At 44.4% G+C, this 27,954-nt stretch overlaps 1 protein-coding gene across 2 annotated transcripts in view; it reads left to right on the plus strand.

The window, feature by feature from the left end:
* The first annotated feature begins 3,449 nt into the window (after window positions 1-3,449).
* The window catches only part of LOC116968470, a 68,249-nt gene continuing 43,744 nt past the window's right edge, over window positions 3,450-27,954 (plus strand). For both annotated transcript variants that reach the window (XM_033015236.1, XM_033015237.1), the window contains exons 1-2: window positions 3,450-3,545; window positions 12,795-12,860. In XM_033015236.1, the coding sequence (XP_032871127.1) occupies window positions 3,531-3,545; window positions 12,795-12,860 (81 nt within the window). In that variant the 5' untranslated portion in view covers window positions 3,450-3,530. The remainder of the gene's footprint in view (window positions 3,546-12,794; window positions 12,861-27,954) is intronic.

The raw sequence follows: 27,954 nt of genomic DNA on the forward strand, positions 1-27,954 counted from the left end.
ACAAGCCGAGTCTATCCAGTCTTTCTTCATATGAAAGTCCCAGGAATCAGTCTGGTGAACCTTCTCTGTACTCCCTCTATGGCAAGAATGTCTTTCCTCAGATTTGGAGATTTGCAGTGGGCCAGTCGGCAACATTCCCCGACGGACATCTCGCTCCTCTGGGAGGTCAACAACGCTCGGGCAGACCGTCTGGAGAGCGTCTTACACCGAGTTGATGAAAAATGAATAAAACACTTGTGGTGAGTGAGTGAGTTCTGTCAGTCTGTAAACACTAAACCGCTGTCAGTGATCCGTGAGGAGAAAACTAAACACCCATTTGTTGCGGGGTGGGTGTGGGGGTCGGTGTTGGTGGAGAGATGGGTGTTGGTGCAGGGGAAGGGGTGTGGGTGCCAGGTGGGACGGGGTGCAGTGATGGTTAGCTGTACTTAGACCAGAACACAACCATGGACACCCCACCCACTCCAGCTCCTCAAACCTGCCCCCCATTCACTGTGATCTTGGCTGGTCTACACTGGCCTCAACACCACCTCCGAGCCAGTTCCCAATCACCATCAACCTTCCAAAACATTTATCCTTCACATTTTCATACATATCAACTGATCTGACCTGCACCAGCCCCAGGGACAAAGAATTCAATCGACAATAGGTGCAGGAGTATTCGGTCATTCGAGCCAGCACTGCCATTCACTGTGATCAAGGCTGAGCATCCCCAATCAGTACCCCGTTCCTGCCTTCTCCCCGTATCACCTGACTGCGCTATCTTTAAGAGCCCTATCTAACTCACTGTTGAAACCATCCAGAGAACCGGCCTCCTGTGGCAGAGAATTCCACGGATTCACTACTCTCTGGTAAATGTTTTTCCTCATCTCCATTCCAATGGCTTACCCCTTATTCTTCAATTGTGGCCCCTGGTTCTGGACTCCCCCAACATCGGGAACATGTTGCCTCTAGCGTGTCCAATTCCTTAATAATCTTTTACGTTTCAATAAGATCCCTCTCATCCTTCTAAATTCCAGTGTATACAAGCCCAGTCGCTCCGTTCTGTCAACATATGTCAGTCCCACCATAACCGGGAATTAACCTGGTGAACCTACGCTGCACTCCCTCAATAGCAAGAGATTCACCACCTCTGAGAAGAAATGTCATTTATTGATTTACTAATTTGTTGAATTTGATTACGTGTTATCTATGATTATTGTGTTTACAGATTTGTTATGCTGCAGCAAGTAATAATTTCACTATTCTGTTGATACACATGCCAATTAAACACTCTGAACTTGATTTAATCTCCTTTGGTCTCCTAATCTGAGGAAAGACATTCTTGCCATAGAGGGAGTACAGAGAAGGTTCACCAGACTGATTCCTGGGATGTCAGGACTTTCATATGAAGAAAGACTGGATAGACTCGGCTTGTACTCACTAGAATTTAGAAGATTGAGGGGGATCTTATAGAAACGCACAAAATTCTTAAGGGGTTGGACAGGCTAGATGCAGGAAGATTGTTCCCGATGTTGGGGAAGTCCAGAACAAGGGGTCACACAGTTTAAGGATAAGAGGGAAATCTTTTAGGACCGAGATGAGAAAAACATTTTTCACACAGAGAGTGGTGAATCTCTGGAATTCTCTGCCACAGAACGTAGCTGAGGCCACAGTTCATTGGCTATATTTAAGAGGGAGTTAGATGTGGCTGGCCCTTGTGGCTAAAGGGATCAGGGGGTATGGAGAGAAGGCAGGTACAGGATACTGAGTTGGATGATCAGCCATGATCATATTGAATGGCGGTGCAGGCTCGAAGGACTGAATGGCCTACTCCTGCACCTATTGTCTATGTTTCTAATGACTGTCTCTGTGTCTTGTAACTCTCTCATTGTTCGTGACTCTCCCACAATTGGGCACATCTCAACATCCACCCAAGATGCAGAGTGCTGGAGTAACTCGGCAAGACAGGCAGCATCTCTGGAGAACATGGATCAGTGAAGTTGCATGTTGGACTTCTTCAGAATGGGAACGGAAGATTCCAACCGGTTGAGTTACTCCAGCACAATTTCTCTTTTTTTGTAAATCAGCATCTGCAGTCCCTTGTGTCGCCATTTCACTATTACACTGTGAAATATCCTCGAGGTATGCCTACTTTGAAGATGTTCTCCTTCTTTCTCCGACATGAGTACTGTGAGACCCTCTGTCACTGCCCCTCCCTCTGTGATTCCAGTAGCTCTCCTGGCCATTGAAGTCTGAAGAAGTGTCCCCCTTAGAAAAGGCCATGTATAATCTCCTCCAGAGATGCTGCCTGACCCTCTGAGTTACTCCAGCACATTGTGTCTTTTTTTTTTAGTAAACCAGCATCTGCAGATCCTTGTTTCAACACCTCGTAGCAGTGGGCAGTGTACAACACAAGGAAGCGAACATTGAATTTTTCAGTTTCAGGCAACTTTTATCTATCGATTCCTCTCTCTCTCTCTCTCTAACTCTCCTTTTAATCCACCACCACTATTCCCCATTTCTCCCCTTTCAGTTTCAGTTTAGTTTATCGTCACGTATACGGAGGTACAGTGAAAAGGTTGGGTTTTTTTGTGAACCAGTCAGTAGAAAGACAATTATATATCGCTTGGAGGAACAGCACCTCATATTTCGCTTGGGTAGTTCACACCCCAGCGGTATGAACATTGACTTCTCTAACTTCAGATAGCCCTCCCACTAGTCTTACTGTATACGAGTACATTCTATCTATGTCCCGCCCCCTCCCCTGACATCAGTCTGATGAAGGGTCTCAACCCGAAATCCGGAGTAGTGAAGGTCTCGTCCGAAACGTTGCCCATTCCTTCTATCCAGAGATCCGGCCTCATCCGTTAAGTTACTCCAGCATTTAAGTTACTCCAGCACCTACTGTAGAAAGACAATACATGATTCCCATACCCTCCTCCCCCTTGCACCCATTTCTGTCCTGTCCCCCTCTTGGTTCGATCCACCAACCACCCACACGTTTTCCCTACAAGATCCCCTCCCCCACTTCGTTCCACCTGTCCTCAACACTGCTATCTACCCGCATTGCTGATGACTCTTGGATCACAGGGAGGGTGGGGGTTGCACTTCTAGAAAACTCTGTAACCCAATTTTCCAGTAAATAGTGTATACATGAACGCTGTACACTTCCAGTTTTCCACTTTCCATAAAGTCCATAAGAGTGATTTTTTTGTTGTGTGTCTCACATTCTTAATTGCTGAATGGACGTATTTAAGGCAGAGATAGATAGATTCTTGATTGATACGGGTGTCAGGGGTTATGGGGAGAAGGCAGGAGAATGGGGCTGAGGGGGAAATATAGATCAGCTGTGATTGAATGGCAGAGTAGGCTTGGTTGGGCGAATGGCCTAATTCTGCTCTTATCATAAAAACTTATGAAACGTGTAAGAGCAAAGTTCATGTCAATATTGGACCCGCTCAGGTTATAAACGACTAGAATCGAAAGCAAGTCTACATTCTGGTCTGCAGGTGTAGTCAAAATCAGAGGAAGATCAAACTCACCAAGTGAACATGAACAATCGAAAGGTAATTTTTAATCTCAGCTCTGGTCACTGGGCAGATGCTGGTTATCGATGCTCAGACATATTATCTCCATCAGTCAGAAAATGTCTGAGCTCAACAACCTACACCCAGAGCCGTGGGAGACTGTGGTCCGCTGACAGCGGGCCGTATTCGATGTGTGTGGGGGGGATTTCCCTGAGCTTTCCTTTGTTCATATAGTGGTCTTCAGAGGACATGGCTTTCTGATGTCATGGTGGAGTTGATGCCGGGTGTGGTCGGGCACTGGCAAACGTTTGGCTGGCATTCTCAGTCCAGGAATTTGGAGAGTAAAGGGGCTAAAAGAGACGGTGAGTGAAGGTGTCAGTTCTGGGATGGAGGACGACAGTGGGAGCCAGTGAGGAGATGCGGTGGGAAACAAGGTGGGCGGCTGAGGAAACATGACACCAAGATGGAGCAAGATAGGGAATAAATTGCAAATATGTTATATTTCATTTAGGTTTGGTGATCCCCCCCCCCCCCCCCCCCCCCCCAAATCTTTGCACATCCCCAATCTTTTCCACTCGTCACTCTAATTTCTTGTTTCATGTACCTTGTGTTTTATGACTGTTGGCAGATCAATTTCCCTCTTGGGATGAATAAGGTTCTATCGCATCATTTGATCTTGATTTGGGCAATGAATGGACAATGGACAAGAACGTAATCACTTTTGTTCGAAATGAATGTTCTGATCTTAATCCTTGTAACCACCGTGGTTCGGTGGTGTTGATGGGGAGAATGTCGACCCTCTCCCGCACTAACATAAGCAGTGATCAAATTAACATGGGTGTGAATTCAGTGTTTGCGGATATCAAAGCCCAATTTGTTTGTGCATTTCATGCCCTTTGTCCAAGTGTTCCCAACAGTCTAACAAGGTAGACAAGGGAGAGGGAGCTGAAGAAAAGGATGCGGGCGAGATTGTTAATCGGTAGCCCTGTGTGGGTGGATTTGTACATCTGGGGGCATGTGCCCGTGTGACCACCTATTTGTGTCCTAAGTCTGCACCGAAGACTTGTCCCCCATTTCCTGGCCTTCCTTACCAGTGGACCCAGACCTCATTCCGTTAAGCCCAAGTTCCACAGCCTTCTTCTTCTTCTTGCGCGTGGCGTGCACAGCCTAAAGTTGTTTGACAATTTGTTCTAATTGATCTTATTTGATTGTGCACACCAGGTTGATTGCATTCGTCGAAACAGGGCGGACCACGTGAAGGTTGCAATCTCCCACCCTACACAGCCTTCCAGCCTCAGGGACTACCAAAACGGCATAGACTCTGATTTTAAAGATAATTTAGAGCAGCAAAACAGGCAATTTGGACCAACTACAGGTTTTTATGCTCTTTGGGAACCTCCTCCTGCATATCAGCCTTCGTTTCCAGCAAATATGAGAGATGGCCTGAGTGCTTTCTCTCGAGCTGCTTCATGGGAAATTCAAAAGCTTTCTCAGAAATAACAATTTCTAATGCGCCATAACTTACCTGGGCTTCTTTCACTTTCATGTTGTGAGAGTAAGTTCCTGTTTACTCTACTATCTGACTATAAAAACTTGAAACCTTGTACCCTTTGTTTCACTTTCCCTGTCGTTAACTTTGGATAAATATTAAATAAATGGAAACCTTCTGGTCTGAGCCAACACTGCATCGTTGGCAGAGAGTCTTGAGATGGTCAGAGAAGCAGACATGGAAAAGTAACAGGGAGTTTTTAAAAGAATGAGATCTAGTTTCAGCTTTCTCAATGAAACGCAGGAACAATTAGGCAGTTGGAAATGATTAACAACTGAATGTGGGAATAGGTTGGGGTTTGACATCCACAAACACTGAATTCACACCAGAGTATATTTGATCGCTGGTTATTGTGTGGGAGAGGGTAGACACACTGCCCAGCACCACACGACTGAACCACGATGGTGCAAGGATTATAAGAACATCCATTTCTAACAAAGGTGTCTGCACTAATTCATTGCCCAAAGCCAGGATCAAACACAAAACTAAAATTAAATAAAACATATTTGCAGTTTATTCCTCATCTTGCTTTTGTTGCCAGATAACCGGGCGTCCTTGACTCTTTTAACTCCACCTCAGTTTCTGTTTCCTAAGCCTTCTATTTTCTCTTATTTAAGCCATCTCTCATCATCTGTTCCCTCATGAAAACTGTTGCAGGCACTCTGTGAATCCTGTGTGGATTCATCTGATCCCATTTTACCTTTCCCCATTTCACTACCCTCAGCCCCAAATCACCACAGATCAGTACGTTCTCTGGCAAGATGCTGAGAATTGTTGATCAGCAGACAGATGCAGTGATTCTTCAACCAGGACAAGTGAAGATCAACGGACAAAATTAAATAAATGTGAAATATTGACCTTAAGGTCAAGAGGGCTGGATCACAAATAGAAATTATCTTACAGTATTGGCAGATTTATCTAAATTAGTTCCACCTTCTTGGGTACACTGCTGCACAGATTCACCAGGTAAATATTAAGACGAAGATTAATATCAGAACGAAGTATGAAGAGCTGGTCATAGACTGCCGTAAGCAGGGCTGGAAGGCAAGGTGTATGCCCATCGAGGTTGGCTGCAGAGGTTTTGCAGGGCAATCGCTCTACAAAGCCTTGAGTGCACTGGGCATAAACGGAGTGGCGAGGAGATAGGCCATCAAGAACACTACAGAGGCAGCAGAGAAGGCCTCGAGATGGCTCTGGATCAGGAGAGAATGTCCATGGGGAGGAGCGAATGCCACCTGAACACAAGTCGTGGTCTGATCAACCACGGCTGGGTCGCCTGGGCGAGGGTGTCTGATGTTGAAAGACCCGAAGCACCCAATGACCCCAGGTTACATCACTGATGATGTGTTCAGGAGCATCAATAGATGTATTTTTAGCAAAAGGCTAAAAAACAATCGCAAGTACAAAGTGCACAGATTTGATTTGCATTCCTGCAGGTACAAATGATTCATGAAATATTATTATGTTGTTGGGTTTGTTGTATTGAACCCTAACCATCAGAATCCAAATCACTACAAACATCAGGTATTATCACAACGTTTAGCAGGTACTATCGCAACATTTCAGAAACATTTAGACAGGTACGTGGATAGAACAGGTTTAGAGATATATGGGCCAAAGGCAGGCAGGTGGGACATGTTAGTCAGTGTGGGCAGGTTGGGCCGAAGGGCCTGTTTTCACACTGTATGATTCGATGAAAATATAACCCAAATTGTTTAACATCTGGTGTTGGTTTATAATGTGATCTCTATCTTATTTCCAGTTTAAACCAAAACCTGGAGATTTGATTGAAATACGTCGAAGTCTGATTACACACTGGGCCCTCTACATGGGAGATGGGGACGTCGTACATTTATATATTGGTAAAAGCTGTTCACTTTTATTCTCCTATTTAACATGTTTTGCATTGTAGACTTCTCTGTCCACGTGTAATTCATCCCATACCAGGGATACTATCAGATGATAAAAGACCATTTAATATCTATTCTAGATGGTGCAAGTGGAAATACTAGGTCGGAAAGGATTGGTGTGATTAAGAGGGAGCCTCTCGCTGAGGTGGCTGGCAATGATTCCTGGAAAGTCAACAATGGATCAGATGGAATATGGAATCCATTACCCGTTGACAAGATAATCAAAAAGGCTAAAGAAAAGATTGGATGCAGTGTGCGTTACAATGTACTAAATTCAAACTGCGAACACTTTGTTAATTCACTTCGGTATGATATACCGATATCATTTCAGGTAAGTACAGTATATAACGTGGACATAAAGTCATTGTTCTTTGACGGGGCTGAGATTACTTTGGGGACTGGTCCTCCAGCGAATTATTGTCCCTTCAAATGCATGGGACATGATGGTACAAGAATGTTATATGTATCCAACGCCTCTACTTCCTTAGAAGTTTAGCATGTCCCCTACAACTCTCACCAACTTCTACAGATGCACCATGGAAAGTATTTTATCAGGATGCATCACATCTTGGTTTAGGAACAGCTCCAACCAAGACCGCAAGAAATTACAGTAAATTGTGGATGGACCCCAGACCATCAGACAAACCAACCTCCCTTCTATTGACTCATACCTCATGCTGCCTCGGCAAGGCCACCAGCATAATCACAGACGAGTCGCACCCTGGCAACTTCCTCTTCTCCCCTCTCCCATTAGGCAAGAAGTATAGGTGTGAAAACACACATCTCCAGATTCTGTATGAAGAAGGTGTATGAACAATTAAGCGGTTGGAAATGATTAACAACTGAATGTGGGAAAAGTTGGGGTTTGACATCCACAAACACTGAATTCACACCGGAGTTTATTTGATCGCTGCTTATTGTGTGGGAGAGGGTAGACACACTGCCAACCACCACACGACTGAACCACGATGGTGCAAGGATTATAAGAACATCCATTTCTAACAAAGGTGTCTGCACTAATTCATTGCCCAAAGCCAGGATCAAACACCAATCTAAAATTAAATATAACATTATTACATTTTATTCCTCATCTTGCTTTTGTTGCCAGATAACCGGGCATCCTTGACTCTTTTAACTCCATCTTGGTTTCTGTTTCTGAAGCCTTCTATTTTCTCTTATTTAAGCCATCTCTCATCATCTGTTCCCTCATGAAAACTGTTGCAGGCACTCTGTGAATCCTGTGTGGATTCATCTGATACCATTTTACCTTTCCCCATTTCACTACCCTCAGCCCCAAATCACCACAGATCAGTACGTTCTCTGGCAAGATGCTGAGAATTGTTGATCAGCAGACAGATGCAGTGATTCTTCAACCAGGACAAGTGAAGATCAACGGACAAAATTAAATAAATGTGAAATATTGACCTTAAGCTCAAGAGGGTTGGATCACAAATAGAAATTATCTTACAGTATTGGCAGATTTATCTAAATTAGTTCCACCTTCTTGGGTACACTGCTGCACAGATTCACCAGGTAAATATTAAGACGAAGATTAATATCAGAACGAAGTATGAAGAGCTGGTCATAGACTGCCGTAAGCAGGGCTGGAAGGCAAGGTGTATGCCCATCGAGGTTGGCTGCAGAGGTTTTGCAGGGCAATCGCTCTACAAAGCCTTGAGTGCACTGGGCATAAACGGAGTGGCGAGGACACCACAGAGGCAGCAGAGAAGGCCTCGAGATGGCTCTGGATCAGGAGAGAATGTCCATGGGGAGGAGCGAATGGCACCTTAACACAAGTCGTGGTCTGATCAACCACGGCTGGGTCGCCTGGGCGAGGGTGTCTGATGTTGAAAGACCCGAAGCACCCAATGACCCCAGGTTACATCACTGATGATGTGTTCAGGAGCATCAATAGATGTATTTTTAGCAAAAGGCTAAAAAACAATCGCAAGTACAAAGTGCACAGATTTGATTTGCATTCCTGCAGGTACAAATGATTCATGAAATATTATTTTGTTGTTGGGTTTGTTGTATTGAACCCTAACCATCAGAATCCAAATCACTACAAACATCAGGTATTATCACAACGTTTAGCAGGTACTATCGCAACATTTCAGAAACATTTAGACAGGTACGTGGATAGAACAGGTTTAGAGATATATGGGCCAAAGGCAGGCAGGTGGGACATGTTAGTCAGTGTGGGCAGGTTGGGCCGAAGGGCCTGTTTTCACACTGTATGATTCGATGAAAATATAACCCAAATTGTTTAACATCTGGTGTTGGTTTATAATGTGATCTCTATCTTATTTCCAGTTTAAACCAAAACCTGGAGATTTGATTGAAATACGTCGAAGTCTGATTACACACTGGGCCCTCTACATGGGAGATGGGGACATCGTACATTTATATATTGGTAAAAGCTGTTCACTTTTATTCTCCTATTTAACATGTTTTGCATTGTAGACTTCTCTGTCCACGTGTAATTCATCCCATACCAGGGATACTATCAGATGATAAAAGACCATTTAATATCTATTCTAGATGGTGCAAGTGGAAATACTAGGTCGGAAAGGATTGGTGTGATTAAGAGGGAGCCTCTCGACGAGGTGGCTGACTATGATTCCTGGAAAGTCAACAATGGATCAGATGGAATATGTAATCCATTACCCGTTGACAAGATAATCAAAAAGGCTAAAGAAAAGATTGGATACAGTGTGCATTACGATGTACTAAATGCAAACTGCGAACACTTTGTTAATTCACTTCGGTATGATATACCGATATCATTTCAGGTAAGTACAGTATATAACGTGGACATAATGTCATTGTTCTTTGACGGGGCTGAGATTACTTTGGGGACTGGTCCTCCAGCGAATTATTGTCCCTTCAAATGCATGGGACATGATGGTACAAGAATGTTATATGTATCCAACGCCTCTACTTCCTTAGAAGTTTAGCATGTCCCCTACAACTCTCACCAACTTCTACAGATGCACCATAGAAAGTATTTTATCAGGATGCATCACATCTTGGTTTAGGAACAGCTCCAACCAAGACCGCAAGAAATTACAGTAAATTGTGGATGGACCCCAGACCATCAGACAAACCAACCTCCCTTCTATTGACTCATACCTCATGCTGCCTCGGCAAGGCCACCAGCATAATCACAGACGAGTCGCACCCTGGCAACTCCCTCTTCTCCCCTCTCCCATTAGGCAAGAGGTATAGGTGTGAAAACACACATCTCCAGATTCTGTATGAAGAAGGTGTATGAACAATTAGGCAGTTGGAAATGATTAACAACTGAATGTGGGAAAAGTTGGGGTTTGACATCCACAAACACTGAATTCACACCGGAGTATATTTGATCGCTGCTTATTGTGTGGGAGAGGGTAGACACACTGCCCAGCACCACACGACTGAACCACGATGGTGCAAGGATTATAAGAACATCCATTTCTAACAAAGGTGTCTGCACTAATTCATTGCCCAAAGCCAGGATCAAACACCAATCTAAAATTAAATATAACATTATTACATTTTATTCCTCATCTTGCTTTTGTTGCCAGATAACCGGGTGTCCTTGACTCTTTTAGCTCCACCTCAGTTTCTGTTTCCTAAGCCTTCTATTTTCTCTTATTTAAGCCATCTCTCATCATCTGTTCCCTCATGAAAACTGTTGCAGGCACTCTGTGAATCCTGTGTGGATTCATCTGATACCATTTTACCTTTCCCCATTTCACTACCCTCAGCCCCAAATCACCAGAGATCAGTACGTTCTCTGGCAAGATGCTGAGAATTGTTGATCAGCAGACAGATGCAGTGAATTTTCCAGCAGGACAAGTGAAGATCAACAAAAGCGCAGCAAAACAGGCAATTTGGACCAACTACAGGTTTTTATGCTCTTTGGGAACCTCCTCCTGCATATCAGCCTTCGTTTCCAGCAAATATGAGAGATGGCCTGAGTGCTTTCTCTCGAGCTGCTTCATGGGAAATTCAAAAGCTTTCTCAGAAATAACAATTTCTAATGCGCCATAACTTACCTGGGCCTCTTTCACTTTCATGTTGTGAGAGTAAGTTCCTGTTTACTCTACTATCTGACTATAAAAACTTGAAACCTTGTACCCTTTGTTTCACTTTCCCTGTCGTTAACTTTGGATAAATATTAAATAAATGGAAACCTTCTGGTCTGAGCCAACATTGCATCGTTGGCAGAGAGTCTTGAGATGGTCAGAGAAGCAGACATGGAAAAGTAACAGGGAGTTTTTAAAAGAATGAGATCTAGTTTCAGCTTTCTCAATGAAACGCAGGAACAATTAGGCAGTTGGAAATGATTAACAACTGAATGTGGGAATAGGTTGGGGTTTGACATCCACAAACACTGAATTCACACCGGAGTTTATTTGATCGCTGCTTATTGTGTGGGAGAGGGTAGACACACTGCCAACCACCACACGACTGAACCACAATGGTGCAAGGATTATAAGAACATCCATTTCTAACAAAGGTGTCTGCACTAATTCATTGCCCAAAGCCAGGATCAAACACAAAACTAAAATTAAATAAAACATATTTGCAGTTTATTCCTCATCTTGCTTTTGTTGCCAGATAACCGGGCGTCCTTGACTCTTTTAACTCCATCTCGGTTTCTGTTTCTGAAGCCTTCTATTTTCTCTTATTTAAGCCATCTCTCATCATCTGTTCCCTCATGAAAACTGTTGCAGGCACTCTGTGAATCCTGTGTGGATTCATCTGATACCATTTTACCTTTCCCCATTTCACTACCCTCAGCCCCAAATCACCACAGATCAGTACGTTCTCTGGCAAGATGCTGAGAATTGTTGATCAGCAGACAGATGCAGTGATTCTTCAACCAGGACAAGTGAAGATCAACGGACAAAATTAAATAAATGTGAAATATTGACCTTAAGCTCAAGAGGGCTGGATCACAAATAGGAATTATCTTACAGTATTGGCAGATTTATCTAAATTAGTTCCACCTTCTTGGGTACACTGCTGCACAGATTCACCAGGTAAATATTAAGACGAAGGTTAATATCAGAACGAAGTATGAAGAGCTGGTCATAGACTGCCGTAAGCAGGGCTGGAAGGCAAGGTGTATGCCCATCGTGGTTGGCTGCAGAGGTTTTGCAGGGCAATCGCTCTACAAAGCCTTGAGTGCACTGGGCATAAACGGAGTGGCGAGGAGAAAGGCCATCAAGAACACTACAGAGGCAGCAGAGAAGGCCTCGAGATGGCTCTGGATCAGGAGAGAATGTCCATGGGGAGGAGCGAATGGCACCTTAACACAAGTCGTGGTCTGATCAACCACGGCTGGGTCGCCTGGGCGAGGGTGTCTGATGTTGAAAGACCCGAAGCACCCAATGACCCCAGGTTACATCACTGATGATGTGTTCAGGAGCATCAATAGATGTATTTTTAGCAAAAGGCTAAAAAACAATCGCAAGTACAAAGTGCACAGATTTGATTTGCATTCCTGCAGGTACAAATGATTCATGAAATATTATTATGTTGTTGGGTTTGTTGTATTGAACCCTAACCATCAGAATCCAAATCACTACAAACATCAGGTATTATCACAACGTTTAGCAGGTACTATCGCAACATTTCAGAAACATTTAGACAGGTACGTGGATAGAACAGGTTTAGAGATATATGGGCCAAAGGCAGGCAGGTGGGACATGTTAGTCAGTGTGGGCAGGTTGGGCCGAAGGGCCTGTTTTCACACTGTATGATTCGATGAAAATATAACCCAAATTGTTTAACATCTGGTGTTGGTTTATAATGTGATCTCTATCTTATTTCCAGTTTAAACCAAAACCTGGAGATTTGATTGAAATACGTCGAAGTCTGTTTACACACTGGGCCCTCTACATGGGAGATGGAGACGTCGTACATTTATATATTGGTAAAAGCTGTTCACTTTTATTCTCGTATTTAACATGTTTTGCATTGTAGACTTCTCTGTCCACGTGTAATTCATCCCATACCAGGGATACTATCAGATGATAAAAGACCATTTAATATCTATTCTAGATGGTGCAAGTGGAGATACTAGGTTGGAAGGGATTGGTGTGATTAAGAGGCAGCCTCTCGACGAGGTGGCTGACTATGATTCCTGGAAAGTCAACAATGGATCAGATGGATATGGAATCCATTACCCGTTGACAAGATAATCAAAAAGGCTAAAGAAAAGATTGGATGCAGTGTGCGTTACAATGCACTAAATGCAAACTGTGAACACTTTGTTAATTCACTTCGGTATGGTATACAGATATCATTTCAGGTAAGTACAGTATATAACGTGGACATAAAGTAATTGTTCTTTGACGGGGCTGAGATTACTTTGGGGACTGGTCCTCCAGCGAATTATTGTCCCTTCAAATGCATGGGACATGATGGTACAAGAATGTTATATGTATCCAACGCCTCTACTTCCTTAGAAGTTTGGCATGTCCCCTACAACTCTCACCAACTTCTACAGATGCACCATAGAAAGTATTTTATCAGGATGCATCACATCTTGGTTTAGGAACAGCTCCAACGAAGACCGCAAGAAATTACAGCAAATTGTGGATGGACCCCAGACCATCAGACAAACCAACCTCCCTTCTATTGACTCATACCTCATGCTGCCTCGGCAAGGCCACCAGCATAATCACAGACGAGTCGCACCCTGGCAACTCCCTCTTCTCCCCTCTCCCATTAGGCAAGAGGTATAGGTGTGAAAACACACATCTCCAGATTCTGTATGAAGAAGGGTTTCAACCCGAAACTTGCCTATTTCCTTCACTCCATTGATGCTGCCTCACCCGCTGAGTTTCTCCAGCATTTTTATCAATCTCCAGATTTAGGGACAGTTTCTACCCAGCTGTTATCAGGTAACTGAATCATCCTACCACACCCAGAGATCAGTGCTGAACTACCATCTACCTCTTTGGTGACCCTTGGACTATCCTTGATAGGACTCTGCTGGTTTTATCTTGCACTAAACGTTATTCCCTTATTGTGTATCTATACACTGTGAATGGCTCGATTGTAATCATGTATTGTCTTTCTGCTGACTGGATAGCACTCTACATAAAGCTTTTCACTGTACCTCAGTACACGTGACAATAAACTAAACTAATGTTCACTGGCTGGCTTATGTATATTTGGCAGTGAGATCCAACTGGGTTGGGGATTGGGGTAACGTTTAGACTAAAATAGTAATGCTTTGAAGGGAAGGGGCGGCAAAGGCACAAGGAGCAGTCACCAGAGGTCATGTCATCGATGACATCACTTAGAATCACTTGGAACATTTCTACTGTAGAATCCATTGCTATACTTGAAAATATCTTTTTTTTTCACAGGTTATTACAGGAATCGGATTACTTGGTGCAGCGGCCTTCCTCAGTCCTGCTGCTGCTGTTGTTGCTGTTGGTGCCGCCTGGCTTTTCAATGTTTTTCCTGGTTTGAACCCAACACTGAAAAGCAAATCAGTGAAAAGCACATCAGAGAATGGCACATCAGTGAATAGCACAAAACAAACTTAGAGTGTGCTGAGTTGTTATTAAAGCATTAATCAACCCCATTGATTGAGTCGATGCACCACCAGCATTGGCTGCCTCGCCAACAGTCTGTCTGTCCTTTCTACTCTTTTTATTAATTTTAAGTAAGTGTTAAAAGAATGTTTTAGAGTTTCTCGGTTTGTTTGATGTGGGGGATGGAGAGAATCGGGGGAAACTTTTTTCAATCTCTTACCGCGACAGAGATGCGATTTTTCACGGAATCGTATCTCCGTCGCCTCTGCGGCCTAACATCGAGGAGTTGGCGTCTTTCCTGGAGAACGGCCCGGCGCTCATGCCGCGGGCGCTGTGCGGACTTCAACATCGCGGAGCTGCGATCCTTTTCCAAGGATCGACTGTGGACAGCTCCAACCGCGGGGCCTGTGGACTTTAACATTGTGAAGCCAGCGGTCTCTGGTAAGAAGAGGCCGACTCGGGAGCTCCATGTCACGGAGAGAGTTTCAAACGTCCCGACGCGGGAGTTCCGATCATCCCGATGCGAGGGCCTCGGACAGTCAGTAGCGGTGACTGCGGAGGGTTCAACAGCCCCGACTGCATTGAACAAAGAGGAAGATAATTGAACTTCATTACCTTCCATCACAGTGGAATCTGCTGTGGTGCATGTTTATGTTACATTTTATTTTATGTGGCAGGGTGCCTTGTTGCTTTTCACTTCGTATGGCTGTATGGGAACTCAAATTTCACTGTACCTTAATTGGTTCATGTGACAATAAATTAATCTTGAAATCTTGTATCTTTCTTCAGGTCCACACAGGGTTTATTTAATCTGTTCACAGCGCTGCTATGATCTAGGAGGACTGATTTCAAAGCCAATCCACTTCACACCAAGCCTAACTTGTTATGGTGCCATACAAGCAGGATGAAGCATCCTATCTATGCCACCTAATTAATTTACTCTCAATCTTCAGTAAAGCCGAGGATGCAGGAAAGTTATCGGGATGCATCACAGCTTGGTTTGGGAACAGCTCCATAGAAGACCGCAAGATATTGTGGACGCAGCCCAGACCATCACACAACCAACCTCCCCTCCATTGACTCCATTTATACCTTGCGTTGCCTTGGCAAATCCAGCAGCAAAATCAAGGATGTGTCGCACCCTGTCCACTCCCCCTTCTCCCCTCTCCCATCAGGCAAAAGCTATAGAAGTGTGAAAACACACATACCTCTAGATTCAAGAACAGTTTCTTCACCTCAAAGATACCTTCTCCTACTTATCCTTAGACCACGATCCCACAGATGAACACAAGGCCTTAATCACAAACACCATTACTGATTTCATCACTTCTAGTTATCTGCCATCCACAGCCTCCAACCTTATCGTTTCCCAGCCAGTTTTTATTTTCTTCCCAAAATCCACAAACACAACTGCCCTGGCAAACCCATTGTTTCTGCCTGCTCCTCCCCCCTGGTCCAATCTCTCCCGATCTATGTCCAAGATACCTCACATGCCCTTCGTCTCTTTAATGACTTCCGCTTTCCGAGCCCCCACTCCCTTACTAGTGACGTTCGGTCACTCTCCACCTCCATCCCCCACCAGGAAGGCCTTAAAACCCTGTGTTTCTTCCTCGACCACAGACCCTTCTAATTTCCCTCTACTAACACTCTACTCCGCCTAGCGGAGCTGGTCCTCACCCTCAACAACTTCTCCCTTGACTCCTCCCACTTCCTCCAAGTCCAAGGCGTAGCTATGGGCACCCACGTGGGCCCCAGCTACGCCTGCCCCTTTGTATGACAGTCCTTTCAGGTGATGCAGAGGTTCACCTGCACCTCCTCCAACCTCATCTGCTGTATTCATTGTTCAGAGGAAACCCATGCAGTCTCAGGGAGAACCTGCAAGCTCCACACAGACATCATGTGAGGTCTTGGTTCTTGGTTTCTTGGTCTTCCAAAATATTCCAAATGGAATTTAAACTGGAGGTGGTGGAGGGAGGACTTAAGCCAGAGAGGGTTATTGGGAAGAAAGAGCTACTTTAAATTTAGTTGCATCTGGTTGGGTAACTATAGTTGGGTGGAGATTATTCCATGCTTTAATTGTGCGGGGGAAGAACGAATTGCTGTACACATCTGTCTTTGTAGCTGGGATCATAAATTGCATCGAATGCCCTCGTCTGCTCCTAATTGGTTTGGGTTTGGTGTAGGTCTTGTAATCTATGTCGAGCTGACCATTTAACATTTTGTAAAAACAGGTCAAACGGTGAGCTTCACGTCTGTCTTGGAGAGGGTTCCACCCCAGAGAATTCAGAAGTTTGGTGACACTCGCTTCTCTCTCATAGGTGTTAGTAACAAATCGAGTTGCGTGCCTGCCTTTGGACACGTTCGATGGAAGACATGTTTTTATTTGTGTATGGGTCCCATGCTGCAACTGCGTAGTCCAAATGAGGTCTAACGAGGGTGAAGTATAGCTTCTCCTTGACAGAAGTTGAACAATGATGAAAGTTGCGCCTCAGAAAATTTAGGACACCTGAGCTACGGCACTGTGTGTTTCTATCAACTGCACCACTGTGTCTCTCCCCAAAGAGTCTTGTAGAGTCATACAGCATGGAAACATGCCCTTTGGCCCAACTCGTTCATACCTCATCTACACTAGTCCCATTAGTACGGGTTTACCCATATCTCTGTGAAACGTTCCTATCCATCAACCTATCCAAGTGTCTTTGAAATATTGTTATAGTGCTCATTTACAAAACAGAAATAGGCCATTCAGCCCAACTCTTCTATGCTGTCCAAGATTCCCTATCTACACCAATGTTGTCTGCTTTTACACTTAGTTTAGTTTATTATTGTCACGTTATTGTACTGATGGAGAGTGACTAGCATTTGTTTGCGTGCTATCCAGTCAAAAGAAAGACTATGTATATATACAATTGTCATAGAGCCATACAGTGTAGAAACAGGCCCTTTCGCCCAACCTGCCCACACCGACCAACGTATCCCATCTACACTAGACCCACCTGCCTGCGTTTGGCCAATATCTCTCTAAACCAGTCCTGTCTATGTACATGCCTGCTTGCATCCTAAATGTTGCGGTAGTCCCTGCCTCAACCACCACCTCCGACAGCTCGTTCCAGACACCCATCTCCCTTTATGCGAAAACATTGCCCCTCAGATTCCTATTAAATCTTTTCCCCCCACCTTAAACCTAGTCGTCAGGTTCCCGATTCCCCTCCTCTGGGAAGAGACTCTGTGCGTCTACCTGATCTATTCCTCTCATGATTTTACACAAATTTTATTAAGCTTTCACAGCCTGGTTTGGCAACTTGAACGCCCAGGAGCGAAGATTGCAGAAAGTGGTGAACACTGCCCAGTCCATCACGGGTTCTGACCTCACCACCATCGAAGACATGTACAGGAGTCGTTGCCTCAAAAAGGCAGCCAGCATCATCAGAGACCCACACCACCCTGACCACGCTCTCATTTCACCCCTGCCATAGGGAAGGTGGTACAGGAGTCCGAAAACTGTAACGTGCAGGTTCAGGAACAAGCATCAGGCTATTAAACACAACGTCCAAATAAGCTCTGAATTACATACTTGGGTGCAATGCTTTTATCTTTTTGCAGTCTGCGTGTCTGTGTCTGTGTGTGCGTCGGTCTGTCTGTCTGTCTGTCTGTCTGTCTGTCTGCGTGTCTGTGTCTGTGCTTATTTGTATGTGTCTGTTTGTGTGTATTTGTCTGTGTGTGTGTGTCTGTGTGTATTTGTCTGTCTGTCTGAGTGTGTCTATCTGACCGTGTGTGTGTGTGTGTGTGTCTGTGCGTCTGTGTGTGTTTGTGTCTGTGTGTGTGTCTGTGTGTGTCTATCTGTCTGTGTGTGTGTGTGTGTCTGTGTATGTGTGTCTGTCTGTCTGTGTGTGTGTGTCTGTCTGTGTGTGTGTCTGTCTGTGTGTGTGTCTGTGTGTATCTGCCTGTGTGTGTGTGTGTCTGTGTATGTGTGTGTGTCTGTCTGCGTGTGTGTGTGTCTGTGTGTGTGTGTCTGTCTGTGTATGTGTGTGTCTGTGTGTGTGTGTGTCTGTCTGTGTGTGTGTCTGTCTGTGTGTGTGTCTGTGTCTGTCTGTGTATGTGTGTGTCTGTGTGTGTGTGTGTCTGTGTGTGTCTGTCTGTGTATGTGTGTGTGTGTGTGTGTGTGTGTGTGTGTGTGTGTGTGTGTGTGTGTCTGTCTGTCTGTGTGTGTGTGTGTGTCTGTGTGTGTGTGTGTCTGTGTGTGTGTGTCTGTGTGTCTGTGTGCGTGTGTGTGTGTGTCTGTCAGAGTCTACACACACATATATGTACAGGACAAGTTTGGAGGGATATGGATCAAGCGCACGCAGATGGGTCTAGTGTCGCTGGGACTTGTTGGCTGGTGTGGGCAAGTTGGGCCTGTTCCCACACTGTATCTCTCTATGACTATCATTTATTATATTGTTTACAGACTACTATAGTTTACATATTCTCTTGTTTGCTGCAATGAAGTGTTGAAGCTGCCAGAGGAAGTGGTTGGGGCAGATACTATAACAGCATCTAAAAGACAAAAAAAGACATAAATGCTCGAGTATGTTAGCTGGTCAGGCAGCATCTATGGAGGACATGGCTAGGCAATATTATGGCTTGGGTCCCTTCTTTGGACTAATCAATTTGAAGAAAGGTCCTGTCCTGAAATGTCACCAATCCATGTTCTCCAGAGATGCTGCCTGACCCCTTGTGGTACACCAGCACTTTGTGTGTTGTGTTTACAGATTTGTTATGCTGCACCAAGTAATAATGTCACTATTCTGTTGTTGATACACATGCCAATTAAACACTCTGAACTTGATTTAATGCTGTCTCTGTGTCTTGTAACTCTCTCATTGTTCGTGACTCTCCCACAATTGGGCACATCTCAACATCCACCCAAGATGCAGAGTGCTGGAGTAAGTCAACAAGACAGGCAGCATCTGTGGAGAACATGGATCAGTGAAGTTTCAGGTTGGACCCTTCTTCAGAATGGGAACGGAAGATTCCAACCGGTTGAGTTACTCCAGCACAACGTCTCTTTTTTTGTAAACCAGCATCTGCAGTCCCTTGTGTCACCATTTCACTATTACACTGTGAAATATCCTCGAGGTATGCCTACTTTGAAGATGTTCTCCTTTGTCTGACAGTTCTGTGAGACCCTCTGTCACTGCCCCTCCCTCTGTGATTCCAGTAGCTCTCCTGGCCTTTGAAGTCTGAAGAAGTGTCCCCTTTAGAAAAGGCCATGTATAATGTCCTCCAGAGATGCTGACTGACCATTTTTAAAAAGTAAATCAGCATTTGCAGATCCTTGTTTCAATACCTCGTATTCTGAATGGGCAGTGTACAACACAAGGAAGTGAACATTGAATTTTTCCAATTTAAGTCAAGTTTTATCTATTGATTGTGGGTCAGGCAACATCTGTGGAGAACATGGATAGGTGACATTTCACAGAGTGCTGGAGTAATTCAGCGGGTCAGGCAGCATCTGTGGAGAACATGGATAGGTGACATGGACAGCTGACCTACTGAGCTACTCCAGCACTGTATCTCTTTTTATGTAAACCAACATGAAAAGTTCCTAGGTAGACAAAAATGCTGGAGAAACTCAGCGGGTGCAGCAGCATCTATGGAGCGAAGGAAATAGGCAATAGGAAATAGTCTGAAGAAGGGTTTCGGCCCGAAACGTTGCATATTTCCTTCGCTCCATAGATGCTGTTGCACCCGCTGAGTTTCTCCAGCATTTTTGTCTACCTTCGATTTTCCAGCATCTGCAGTTCCTTCTTAAACATTAAAAGTTCCTTGTTTCTCCAATAAAAGAACGAGCCTCGTTGAATTCTGCATGCCACAGACACTGGCTTACAATGGCTGGTCTGGAGAACTTGGAAGGTCCTGGCACCATGCTGGGCCCTGATCTGACGAGAGGTTAGATGAGCTTGCAAGCAGGTTACACATATAATCATAAACCTGTCTTTCTTCCCGACTCTACAAACAACAGTCAGCTATGTTTTAAAACTAGTTATCCTCCCTAATACTGAAAATAGGCTTCACTCATCTGTCTCAGTAGTCCCTTGGAAGAGCAGGTTAACCCAATGATTTTGCAGCTGTCTAATGAGCTACTTGTTATTGAAAGTGAGCCTGTTTGTCTGGCAAAGGGAATGTTATCAGACAACTCAATTTTAGCCGAGAAGCATGTTTCTCCTCCCTCACCTGCCATTCAGGAGCTGCAGCAGTCGTTCCAGGTGAGACAGAGGTTCACATACACCTCATCTACAGTCTAGGTTCCTTCCGCTGCTGGACATGGGGGGCAGGTTGTGGTGGAGACACCCCTCAAAATAAGGGAAGGGATTCCACGTCAGTGGGCCACTTCGTTGTACATGGTTCATGTTACAATGACAATAAAGAAACTATTCTATTCACATGAGTGGCAAGGGTGTGGGGTAAAATTGTGATTTGGGGAAACTGTATTGAATGTATATGTAGCCTCCGAGAATGTCGGATGGAGTTTTGTATGGATCATGTATTGTATATATTTACTTCTCGAATAAAGTATATTTTGAAATAATAAATCTAACTTCATCTACTGCATCCGGTGAGACCTTTCTACTTCATGAGAACAAAGTTTAGACTTGGCGACCATTTCACCAAATATTACAGCTCGGTCTGCCAACTGAATCATCCGTAAGAGTGAGTCTTCATCACGCAATGCACATTTTTAATCGCTGAATTCCACAAGACCAAATTTCTAATGACTGAACTGTTGGAACCGCCCAGGAAGTTTGTGACTAGAATTGAAAGCACATCTTCGGTTTGAGCTGAGAGCTGAGGAACAGAAGCTGAGAATTCAGACGAAAGACAAATAGTTTCTACATTTTGATCTGCAGGTGTGTTAAACATCAGAGGAAGTTCAAATTCACCAAGTCAACATGAGCGGCCCAAAGGTAAATTTGTTTGAATACTTTTAATCTCAACTCTGGTCACTGGGCAGATGAGTGTTATCGATGCTCAGACATATTGTCTCCATCAGTCAGAAAATGTCTGAGCTCAACAACCTACACCCAGAGCCGTGGGAGACTGTGGTCTGCAGACAGTGGGCCGTACTCGATGTGTGTGGGGGGGATTTTCCTGAACTTTCCCTTGTTCATATGTGGTCTTCAGAGGACATGGCTGCTGATGCCATGGTGGAGTTGATGCCGGCTGTGATCAGGCACCGACAAACACCAACAACGAAGGACGCGTTGTGGCATTTGGCAGTCATCCTCAGTCCTGGACGTAGGGTGATGTGGGGAGCGTGAAGTCAGAGGGTAAAGCGGGCTCTGGTTTTAAAGAACATTTATAGCAGCAAAAGACAATTTGGCCCAACTGCAGGATTTTATGCTCTTTGGGAACCTCCTTCTGCATATCAGCCTTCGTTTCTGTTAAATATGAGAGATGTCAGCGCTTTCTCTCGAGCTGCTTAATGGGAAATTCAAAAGCTTTCTCAGAAACACCAATTTATAATGCGCCATAACTTACCTAGGTTGCTTTCACTTTCACATTTATCTGGCTCCTTGAAAAGATCTCCATCACCTTCCTCAGGCACAGCCTATGGGAGTAAGTTCCTCTTTACTCTCTGACTATAAACACTTGAACTCCATTTTCCCTTTGTTTAACACTTTCCCTGTCGTTAACTTTGGATAAATATTAAATAAATGGAAACCTTCTGGTCTGAGCCATCGTTTGCATCGTTGTCAGGGGGTCTTCAGATGGTCAGAGAAGCAGACATGGAAAAGTAACGGGCGATTTTAAAAAAGAATGAGACAAAAGATCTAGTTTCAGCTTTGCCCATGGAATGCAGGAACTTCTTTAAACCCCTGTCCCACGGTACGAGTTCATTCCAAGAGCTCTCCCGAGTTTGCCCTGATTCGAACTCGGAGATTAACGGTAATGTCCACTCGTCGGTACTCGGGGCTCACGTGTTGAAAAATCTTCACAAGTCTTCCCGTGCTTACCTGCCGTTAGCGAGTCTTCCTGAGTACCCGCCGTTGGCGTTACGAGCCGCTACGAGACGTCCCCGAGCTCCAACGTACCCGCTACGTTCATTCTCTGTGCTTACCAAGAGTTTGATTTTTTTTAAACTCGGGAGAGCTCTTGGAATGAACTCATACCGTGGGACAGGGCTATTAGGCAGTTGGAAATGATTATCAACTGAATGTAGAAAAAGGTTATGAAATGCACAAACAAGTTGGGGTTTGACATCCACAAACACTGAATTCACACCGGAGTTTATTTGATCGCTGCTTATTGTGTGGGAGAGGGTAGACACACTGCCCAGCACCACACGACTGAACCACGATGGTGCAAGGATTATAAGAACATCCATTTCTAACAAAGGTGTCTGCACTAATTCATTGCCCAAAGCCAGGATCAAACACAAATCTAAAATTAAATAAAACATATTTGCATTTTATTCCTCATCTTGAAATGGGCCAATGTTGCCAGATAACCGGGCGTCCTTGATTCTTTTAGCTCCACCTCAGTTTCTATCCTAAACCTTCTATTTTACTTCGGAGTCACGTGAGTGACTACGTGAAGAACCCGCTTCCAACGCATGCGTGTCATATCGCTACAGCGCATTGCACGAGTCAACAGAAGGGTGGAGGACGTCCCCCAGTAACGGGAGAAGGAAAAAAGGACCAGCAAAAGGCAGGTAAGGACTCTGCATTTTTATTCACAGAAAAATGGACAGAGTGAAAAGGAAGCGGTCTGCAAAAAAGCTGCCCGAGAAACGCGTTGTAAACGTGGATGAACGGCAGAGACAACAGCCGTCGGCTCTAGATGCCTCGGTAGAGGAATCAGCTGTGCCAGAAATCATTCTGGCACCGACGAAACTTACTCACCGGCCGGGAGGCAAAGTTCAAACAAAAACGCACCATCTAGCAGAGCCCGACTTGGAGCAGCAGCGGGCGACCAGCCCGTATCAATATCGGACCAGGGCTGAACGGGTGCGGCAGACGGAACAACCCCGCTATGAGTGGCTGCATACGGAGCAGCCAGGAGAAACAACTGACCGGGAACAGACGTGGACCGACAGTCAGGACCGGTGTGGCCAGCGGTGGGACGAGGAAAGCCCGCAAACCAGCACCCGTGAGTACCGGGGACGGGAACAGCTGGGATACAAAGAGCAGCACACTGCTGAAAGGCTGCAGGAATGGGAGCAGCCAAAAATAGCAAGTGCAGCTCACCGTCTAAAGGAGCTGCTGGAGGAGCTCCTTCACAGTGGCAGTCCCATGAATGTGGAGACTAGCCACAGTGGGCAGACAAGCCCCATATGGGTACCCCGTGAGGGACCCCTGAAATCTCGACCTCTTCGGAGGAGAGTGGGCAGGACCCTGATGGGCCAGACCCTGATCACACAGCTTCCCATGATCCTGAATCTGCAGAAAAACATACACTGCTGGACATGGTGGCTGATTACTTCAAACCAAGTCAAACAGGGGCAGACTTGGATTCCAGGATGGCAGCCAGTATTAACTACATGTCTGGCCATCAACTCCAACAACAAATATTCACAGAGACACTGGCCAGACATCTGCCACCTGGTAACTGTGATGCATTACAAATCCCCAGTGTCAACCAATGCATTTGGAAGCATATGGGGAAGGACATCAGGAACCATGATCTCAAAATCCAGAAAGCCTTAAAGGGGCTTACGGCAGGGATCACAGCTTACATCCGCACCCTGGACAAAACAGAGCAAACTAAAGGCCACCAAGACGCACTAGCCCTGTTCTGTAATGTACAATATGAGCTGAATAGCATGCGGAGGGCGGCTATTCAGCCAGCACTGGATCCTAAATATGCAACAATTTGCAAACAAAGAGCCGTTAAAACCCCAACCCTTTTGTTTGGGGAAGCCAAGACACTGGGGCTCATCAAAACCAGCGCAAAGGCTTATTTTGGATCACGGTACCAGCCACATGGAAGACCGAAAAGTGTGGCTTATATCAGTGGCAGTGCCAGAACCCAATATAACCCGCAGCCGCCTTCTTTTAGGGTATGGCCAGGGACGGCCACCCTGGAAGATGCGGAAGCCTAAACCTCCAGTACAACCACGAACACGAATAAAAACAAAACCCCCTTTTTTCAAAAAACAAAGAAAATAATACAACCACCAGTAACCATGGAGGTAGGTGGGTGGGGTTCTTTTGTAAAAAAGGGACCCACGACGGTGGGAGGGAGGTTGCAATACTACAGTGACGAATGGTGTAAAATCACTACAGACTCGTATGTTCTAAGCAGTATTCAGGGTTATCTGATAGAATTTACTCATCCCAATAACCCTCCAGTACAACATACACCAGAAAGGCATTTCGTCCTTACAAAAACCGAACAATCTAAAGCCCACATGGAGCTACAACGATTGTATACAAAAGGTGTGATTGAGCATACTACTCATGAACAATTAAAATTTGTATCAAACATATTTATTAAAAATAAAAAAGATGGCGGTTGCAGGATTATCATTGACCTTTCAACCCTAAACACATTCGTTCAATATGTTCATTTTAAGATGGATACCTTTATCACTGCTAAAGAATTAGTATCAGCTGGTTTCTATATGACAAGCATTGACTTAAAAGATGCATACTATACAGTACCCATCAAAGGGGAACACAGACGGTAGTTAAGTGTAAATTGATACCAGAAACGAATATGGATTATCTAGGATTCACCATTAACACGGTCAATATGTTAGTAACTTTACCAATAAATAAAGCCGCAGCCCTACAGGAGGATTGCAGCGAGCTTCTTAAACACCAACAGACCCTCCATTAGACGGGTAGGCCGGATAATTGGGAAGATTGTGGCTACATTCCCGGCCACACATTTTGGGCCATTACATTATCAAAATTTGCAAAGAGCAAAAATTAGAGCACTCAAATTTAACAAAGGTCATTTTGATAGACCTATGGAGCTGCCTACGGAAGCTATAATTGAACTACAGTGGTGGGAACATAGCATTAGGTATTGCTCCAACCCCATCATTATTGACAACTCGTCTATGGTATTACAAAATGGTGTATCCAAAGAAACATTTGGATATCGGCAACATAAAGGTAAGCTAAATTCAGTGGCAGACACCAGGTCACGCAAATTTAATGAAAACACGGAATGGATGTTAAATAAAATGTATTTGCTGAAATTACAGCAAAATATGGTAGACCAGATATTGATATTTTTGCGTCCAGGTTGAATCACCAATTACCAAGGTATGTCTCCTGGGAACCAGACCCTGGGGCAGAAGCTACAGATGCTTTCTCACTGCATTGGGGGAAATGGCGTTTTTTATGCTTTTCCCCCATTCTGCATCATCAATCGGGTACAAAGGAAAATTCAACAATATTCGGCATCTGGGATTCTCATAGTACCCGATTGGCCTACTCAACCGTGGTATTCGGTCATATAGGGGATGGTGTTAGAACCATGTTCCATTATTGGACATAGCCCGAATTTATTAATTCATCCAGTAACTGGAGGGGGGCAGTCACCCATGCATATAAGACTATGGATTTGTTGATTTGTAGAGTCTGAAAGACCCACTACACGGCATGGGGCTGTCAGACAGGACGATGAATCTCATCACATCCGCACAAAGACTGTCAACACGGAAGCAGTACCTCGGACACATCAAGAAATGGGGCATATATACTGCTTTGACAACAACCTAGACCAAAGGGCCAAGAACATTCCGGCCGTATTGGAATTCTTAACAAACCTCCATTATGATAAACGATTGGGCTACAGTGCCATCAATAGTGCCAGAAGTGCACTCTCCAATTACCTATCACAAGGAACGGAGCGGCACACGGTGGGAACGCACCCCCTGGTAACAAAACTTATGAGGGGCATATTCAATGCAAATCCCCCTAAAACCAGGTACTCCAAAATCTGGGATGTGGGTGTCGTTTTAAACATGCTGAGGAGCTGGTCGCCCATAAACAGCATTATCACTGCAGAAACTGACCATGAAGATGGTTATGCTCATGGCGTTAGTTACTGCACAACGAGTCCAGTCATTAAGCAAACTGAGCCTGGACTCCTTGATCATTTCACGAGAGAAACTGGTGTTTGTCATACATGAGTTAATAAAACAAACAGACCAGGTTCATCGGGTCAAGTGATTGAATTTATGGCATATCCATATGACAAACGTCTGTGTATAGCAAGACATATCCAATTATACATGGAATATACTAAGAGCATTCGAGGTCAGGAAATGGCTGTGTTAATTTCTTACAAGAAACCGCACAAAAGGGTCACGACCCAAACTATCTCAAGGTGGCTCAAATGTGTCCTAAAGATGGCAGGAATAAACACTAATGGTTTTAAATCTCATTCCACCAGGGCTGCAGCAAAATCCGCAGCAAAAATTCTGAGGTACCCACGGACCAAATCCTCAGAATAGCAGGATGGTCATCCGAAAGGACTTTCCAAAGGTTTTATAATAAACCAGTTTTTGGAACCATCATCATTTTCGGAAAGCATTTTACGTTCAATATTATAATTTGCCCGAAGGGTTACAGGGCTATGATTTCAATTAATAAATGTATTTTCTCGTTATATCACACAAGTCTTTGTATAAGTGTGTCTAAAATTGCCAATGATACTCTCTCCCGATACCCAAGGCAGTTGTGAAGCATGGACTCGTTCCACGGCATGAGGTCACAGAGCTTTGAAATCTTCACGTAGTCACTCACGTGACTCCGAAGTAAAATAGTAAGATTAAACGAGAACTTACCAGTTTGAAGTTTGATCTGTATTTTATGAGGAGGAACGTTGAGGGAATACGTGCCCTCCGCTCCCACCCTCCTATGATCATATCAAAACTGGTATCTCTTTGATAATCTTACTATGTTAGGTCATTATAGTTTCTGTGACCTCACACCGCTGCTTTGAAGAATGACACGCATGCGTTGGAAGCGGGTTCTTCACGTATTCCCTCAACGTTCCTCCTCATAAAATACAGATCAAACTTCAAACTGGTAAGTTCTCGTTTAATCTTACTATTTTCTCTTATTTAAGCCATCTCTCATCATCTGTTCCCTCATGAAAACTGTTGCAGGTGCTCTGTGAATCCTGTGTGGCTTCATCTGATCCCATTTTACTTTTCCCCATTTCACTACCCTCAGCCCCAAATCACCAGAGACCAGTACGTTCTCTGGCAAGATGCTGAGATTTGATGATCAGCAGACAGATGCAGTGATTTTTCTACCAGGACAAGTGAAGATCAACGGACAAAATTAAAAATAAGTGAAATATTGACCTTTATCTCAAGAGGTCTGGATCACAAGTAGAAATTATCTTACAGTATAATAGTAAGATTAAACGAGAACTTACCTGTTTGAAGTTTGATCTTTATTTTATGAGGAGTAGCGATGAGAGATTACGTAAAGACC

Source organism: Amblyraja radiata, chromosome 45 (assembly GCF_010909765.2).
Source record: "Amblyraja radiata isolate CabotCenter1 chromosome 45, sAmbRad1.1.pri, whole genome shotgun sequence".
Lineage (NCBI taxonomy): Eukaryota > Metazoa > Chordata > Chondrichthyes > Rajiformes > Rajidae > Amblyraja > Amblyraja radiata.